Source organism: Triticum urartu, chromosome 3A (genome assembly GCF_056163025.1).
Source record: "Triticum urartu cultivar PI428250 chromosome 3A, HENAU_Tu73, whole genome shotgun sequence".
NCBI lineage: Eukaryota > Viridiplantae > Streptophyta > Magnoliopsida > Poales > Poaceae > Triticum > Triticum urartu.
The window spans coordinates 662,234,052-662,240,716 of NC_141875.1; the positions used below are offsets into that span (position 1 = coordinate 662,234,052).

Below are 6,665 nucleotides of genomic sequence, written 5' to 3' on the forward strand. Positions count from 1 at the left end.
CTTTTGGATTCATGTCCACCGAGAGTTTCGTGAGCGCAAGAAGTTTCCGCCTTACCAACTTGTGAGCACGCGCGGGTGGCTGTCCATTTCCAAGCGATGGAGGGCGATCCAACAAGAGTGCAACAAGTTTTGCGCCATTCTTCAGAGCATCAAGGCCCGCCCCGTGAGCAGCATCGGCATGCAAGACATGGTATGCTAGCAAGCCGCCCTCTTTTGTGTCATCAAGTTCATGCCCGCGCTGGCATGGTGCCGGCATGGTGAGACATGGCCGCTGGCATGACCGGCCGTTGTGTTCCTTTTGACCCATAAAAATTCCCCATAAAGTTTCGTGGCATTTGGACTCCGTTTGATATTGATTTTCTGCGATGTAAAAAACATGAAAAAAACAGCAACTGGCACTTGACACTATGTCAATAGGTTAGTACCAAAATATGATATAAATGGCAATAAAATGGTTATAAAACATCCAAGATTGATAATATAATAGCATGGAACAATCAAAAATTATAGATACGTTGGAGACGTATCAGTGTGTGTGTGAGAGAATATGTACGGACATTGTGTGCATCTGCGTCAGCCTATTGGGCTTGCCCAGGCTCAATTTCATGTTTTGACCCTTTTCTAAAAGTTAATCGAGATCTGACCCTAGTTTGTGAAAATTTCGGGATCTAACCCTTTTGCTACCGCCAGGATCCATGACGGCCAGGGACCTTGGCGGTAGGAAACACCCCTACCGCCAAATAGGCTGACGGTAGCCTGTGCACCCCTACCGCCAAGGTGCGTGGCGGTAGGTGCGAGCATGCACTAGGTTTCATACTTAGGAAATTTGTCTGGTAGGGCGTGCAACCCTACCGCCAGGGACCTTGGCGGTAAGCTATTATACCCTATCGCCATGGACCTTGACGGTAAAAAAATGGTTAGATCCCGAATTTTTTGCAAGGGTCAAATCTCAAACAAGTTTCAGAATAGGGTCAAAAACACGAAATTTAGCCGCTTGCCCAACTAATCATTCCAGCATAAAAAGATCATTGTTTTATTGGAAACAACAAATCAATTTCTTACTAATCATATATGATTAAGTACAATGCAGAACACCTGAAAAAGGTATAGTGCATAGATGGTGGTCATCCTAAACGATTTAATTTTCATGTTGCAAATTACTGAACATATTCATGCAAACATATAGTAGATGGTCATACAAGAAAAATCTCTAACCGATACCAATCATTCATATTTTGACTCAAATTTTATGCATGTGGAACTTCCCCACAAAAGAACCCATACAGCCCCTCCGGTTCTTTTTACTCCGCATATAAGATTTGTTTGGAGTCAAATTTCGTAAAGTTCGAACGACTTATAAAAAAATATGAGCATTCACAATACAAATCAACATCATTAAATGCATCACGAATTTAACTTTTACATTATATAACTTTAAAGTTGTAGATGTTGATGTTTTAAACATAAATATGGTCAAACTTTATGAAGTTTGACTCCAGACAAATCCTATATATGGGTAAAAAGGATCGGAGGAAATATATATTTTTAACATGAAGGACTTTAGTATGCGTGCTGCCATTTCATGCCAAGCTGGTTCCACACCACGTACACAATCATCCAGCCCCATCAGTTAGACCGACATGTTGGAGCGCATCGCTACCAAAAGATATGACACAAATATGAGCGCCCGATATTTCTGGAAACGTGAAAGGGGAATTCATCATATCATGAAAATGACCACAAGGTATGTTTAAGGGTAAAACTGCGTGGTTTCAACCACCACTTAAGGATCAATCGTCAGAAATGGCAAGTATCCACTTGGAGTAACATAACTTTGTTAAGTACTAGCCCGCGCATGTGCACGGCCACTTTGCTAGTTTGCAAAAAAATACAAGATAATCCATATACGCGCATTGTATTGATCTCGAAATTTTGACTAATTTTGAAATGTAGTTTTAGTTGTCTTGCTGATGTGGCATTTTTTTCTTGGCACATGCACACTTACAAGTGGGACCCAGCTGTTGGGAATCATGTCCACAAAGTCAAATGATGGATTAGAGCTGGTTGCAATGGATTACACCGATACGTGGTGTTTTGTGCGACAAACATGAAAAGTAGGCGTTCTATGCGAAATCGACCCCAATAGCTGTTGGTTTATGCAATTTTCTCAAAAGCTCTCAACATATATGACCTGAACATTTGCATGAGGCAGCAGCAGCAAGATCAGATCAGATCAGATCGTTCATGTGATCGTCCCCTCCACGTCCCTGCGTCTTTCCATCGGCATCTTATCTTTTCTTCTTGTCTCTTACTCTCTTTGAGCTGTTGATCTGACTCACTTTTGCCACGCACCGCCCATTCTTGCTCGGCCCCACACTTCCTGTATTGTACTCAGCCAGGACCCGTGCGATTCTCTGAACCCACTCCACTTCCATCCAGGTTTACTTTCGACATGAGACAGTGGATCTATCCATTCATGATGAAATAAAGCTATTTAGTTTGGCTGGCAAAGTAAGCGAGTAGGCCGGGCGTGCTAAGGGTGGTGGGCCTATGTACACTCGAAACTTTGGATACGAGACACTACTGTTAGCCAGGCTGAAAACGACGTCTAACTTAATCCCCATTGTTCCATTTCATACTTGCAGAGAAGGCCCACATACAAAAATTGTACTGGAAGCCTGCAATGTGTGCTCTAGCACCTTGCAGTTTGCAAATATGAGATTATAGGACATGATATACACAATAGTTACCACTACCACTCTACCAGCAAACATTATTTCCATGGGAAAATTATAAAGAAGAAAGAGTAACTAGTACATAACAGTATACTACTATGCTTTGTACGTACTACTAGCTATGAACCGTAGCATCCCAAAAACCAGGAGAGCGTCCTGGCGCCCACGTTAGCAGCAGGCGGCACCTTCTCCAGCCCAGCGATCATGTACTGCTGCTGCTTCTTCCTCTTCTTCTTCTTCTTGGTGTGAATTACCGTGCCCCTCACCGTCACCTCCTTCTTCCCGAAATCCACCATGTAATCCAGCAGCCCTGCTAGACGAGATCAATACACGCCAATAACACATCAGCACGATATTTGCAGCGAACATCAGTGATTAAAATGAGATGTCAGTTGGATCCTCACCGTTCATCTTGGTGACGACCTTGGTGACCCGCTGTCGGCAGTGGGAGCAGCCCATGTTGGCGCTCATCACCACCACCTGCACCTGCATCCGTTGCAGCATATGCATTCAGAATCCCATTAAAATCTCCACCATCAACGTCCGCACTGGCTAATTAAGCATCATCAACCCAGCACCCAATATGTTTGCATCGCTTCTACGCAATTAAGCAAAGGGACCGGCAACCAGCTAGTATATGTCAACACATTGCGCAGCTAAGCCACTAATCGATGCACGTAACGTACTAGCTGAGTTTTTAAGTCTTGGTTAGGCCTTGACTTGATTATTAGCCATACGGACGGTGGTTAATTGTGGATGGTTAGCTAATGGTACTCGAGTGGTGGTAGCGGCAACCAGCAACCTGGCCCGCTCTACAGTTAAAGAATATTAGAGCTGCGTGCTAATTGCAACCCATGTATGCGTCCCTCTCACCTAACCATTCTATCTTGACCACTTGCCATTAGACAAATTCTCTCCCTCCCTCGTTCTGGGCACCACATGACCTGCACTGTTGCAAGTACTAACCAGGAGCAGTTGTTCGTCTCAATGGCATGGTCTGATAAGTTAATTTAAGCTGCTGCTGCTGCTGCTGCTTGGTGTATACTCATCACGTGCGGCGCTTGTGATACGCATGATACTATCTCTATCCATCAAGGACAACCTTACATGCATAGTAGTAGCAGGGACAGGGAGGGCAAAGGCATGTGGCCGAGTGGTGCCTCTCGTACCTTACTGTCGGGTGCCGCCGTAATAACCAATTAAAACACTAAGATGACATTAACATCCTAACGGTTTGAGTTTTTTTCCACCACAGAGCATCTTAATTAAACTAGCTAGAGGCGTGCTGGCTAGAGACATAAAACATATGGATGTCTACATCCATGACTACACGTATATGTGCGTCTTTGTTGTACATGCAATGTACGTATATGTACGCCGTCCCCATCCCATGTGTCAGTGTTGAACGGGCACATTGTCATCCAACCTAAACAATTAGTAAGAGCTCTTCGCCCGTGCCAAGCATTTTGTATTCTGATTAAAATACCGTTTCCTCTTCCATATGTATGTATCTGGTGCAGCCTACATGTGCGGAGGTGTTGGGTCAAAACTGCACGCTCTGGCTAGCCCAGCTGACGGTGAAATGCTTTTGTTTGACTGGCTGGATCAACCAAACTGTGGGGACGGCAATGTTTCAGATCTGACACCGAGTTAAAATTTGCATGGCGACGTAAGCAACGCGTGTAGGTGTAGTATATAAAAGCACGTTCAAAGATGCTTAGCATGTTTGTGACAGGAATGGACGAATGAACAGATGCTTGTATACATCTAATAAGTCCGCGTACAGAAATATATTCGTATTTTTCGGGTCAAGGGAGGGCTCGTTCTGCGTAGCATGTGCCGTATTTGACCGGAGGAACACGGAGCAGGAAAGGGATCTACGGAAGATAACCCAGAGGCAGGGGGATGTTGTGAGCCAGAGGGGCAGGCATTTGTTTGACCGCTAGTACTTTGCATTAATGGGGAAAGAATCCGTTTGCTGATCGAGGCTGCTACAGTGATGTGACCGTGACTTGTTCCCGGTTAACGGCTCTCTAATGGACGCACGTGATGTCAGGTCAAGATCCAAGAAAGACACAACAAAAATCCAGTCCTAATCTCGCTTTGGAATCACACCTTACCTAATGGCAGCAGCAAGCAGGCACACATGGCGTCCATGGCCACTCGTTTTCTCATGGCGATTTCAGCTTCACCTCCGTGATTCCAAGAACACGACCGACAGCTTGAGGCTGATTGCTCAGTGCAGTGCTGCTGCTAGCTACGTACTCACTACAGTGGCTTGACGCACGCGTAGGGACGTGTCCGTATGAGACCGTCAGACTCTCGCTGCAGCTCCGTGCGGATGCAGGTGGCCGTTCATTTGTCCCTTTCTGAGTCGGAGGAACAAGGTGATACGTATCATTCTGATCTCAGCACTTGTGTCTCTGGTTTCTAGCTAGGGCGTGCGGTGCAAACAAAACAAAGTAAAATGTGGAATTGATTGGTTGATTGATGCAGTGCCTTCTCTCTCTTTCAACCTTTATGATGTCTAAAAAGGTGATTGGAAATGAGAGGGGGACCGTGAGTATCCAAGGAGTAGATAAACAGTCACTCGCTCACGCACTTCAATGGGGCTGCAGACGGGGCAGGGGAAGGGAACACACGATATGGGAGGACTGAATGCAGGACACGGGTACTATATAGGAGTAGAATAGTGGGCATCCAAGGAGGGCTATAAGCTAGGTTAGCTAGTGCATATTGACAAATGGGAATGGGACCGAGAGATTGATTCCAGTGTGCATGCCACTCACAACGACTCCATTTCCTCATGGGGAAGAGCAGCGGGATCAGGAAAAGGGAATCTAGAGGAAACTACTATGGTGATCTGTGTGACGCACTTGACATCCTCCTCACCAGAAAAAAGAATCAGAGAAGTTGAAGAAAATATGAGCGGACCATGAATATGATCGGGGCTGGGATTGCAGAGCTAGAAGCAGAATCATTGGAGACTTCATGGCGTGATCAAGCTTGAAAGAGAGAGGGGGGGGGGATGGAGACCATACCGAAGGGAGGGAGAGGTCCTCCACGAGCCTCAGAGCCTGGTGCTGCTTGACCGCCGTGGTGCCGCCGTCGCTCATGGTCGACGTTGCATCTGATCCGCCCATGCTCATGCTCCTGCTCCTCCTCCTGCTTCCACTCCCTGTGCCATCATCTTCCCCTGCACACTCCATGCTGCCTCTTAGCCCCCTCCGGGTGGGTGGGAGCTTCCTCTGCCTCTCTTCAACGAGACTTTCTTTCTCGTAGCTATGCCTTGTCGTCTGAAGGAGAGTAGAAAAGCACCCTCCTCTTTTATACTAGTCGGTCCTGGGGAAGAGAACAGAGAGGAAGAGGAACAACCAACAGCTTAGGGCCGGAGACCGCTCACAGGAAATGCAAGTATAATTTTAAATCCTACCTGGATAAAATTAGGCGGAGAATGGAAGGTGACCACCAGCAATCACAAAAGTGACACCATCGGATGGTATTCTACTACTTGTCTGATGGCAAATCATTTGCAAAGATAATCAGTCCCATTGGATGAGTCGGATATAATGACAGTTTGCTGGTGGGATCTCCAATTCTGTGGAGGTGGCCCCACTTTCCACTTCGTATTGGATTCCTTCTGCACTTTTCACCATTTGTCAGCTATATATATGTAGAAACAAACAAGCCACCATGGCAGAGAGGTTGCTTGCAGTGCTCTCCAATCCAAAGGTCTTAAGAGCAAGCAAGGCCGGTAAACCAGTCACAGTTTTTTTTTCAGTGAAGAGTAAAATGGTCAAAATGGAAGGTGAAATATAACGGTGACAGTTCAACAACACAATATGCAGTGAAGAGCCGTCCATACATCATATGCATTCCCATTAGAATCTTCAATTTGTACAATCATGCAACGCAGAGAACTTGCTCGTT

The 6,665-nt window shown here is 45.8% G+C and overlaps 1 protein-coding gene across 2 annotated transcripts; it reads right to left on the reverse strand.

The window, feature by feature from the left end:
• Nucleotides 1-2,609: 2,609 nt before the first annotated feature.
• LOC125545822 (uncharacterized) lies at nt 2,610-6,185 on the reverse strand. Of its 2 annotated transcripts, none has more exons than XM_048709857.2 (4): nt 6,169-6,185; nt 5,777-6,077; nt 3,140-3,221; nt 2,610-3,048 (listed from the first exon to the last, which is right to left on the reverse strand). In XM_048709857.2, exons 2-4 carry the CDS (start codon nt 5,942-5,944, stop codon nt 2,855-2,857), a joined length of 444 nt encoding a protein of 147 aa, XP_048565814.2. In that variant the 5' UTR covers nt 5,945-6,077; nt 6,169-6,185; the 3' UTR covers nt 2,610-2,854. The 2 variants fall into 2 exon arrangements, with proteins under 2 accessions (XP_048565814.2, XP_048565816.2); XM_048709859.2 differs by having other exon boundaries at nt 2,610-3,045; nt 6,169-6,184.
• Between the last annotated feature and the right edge of the window lie 480 nt (nt 6,186-6,665).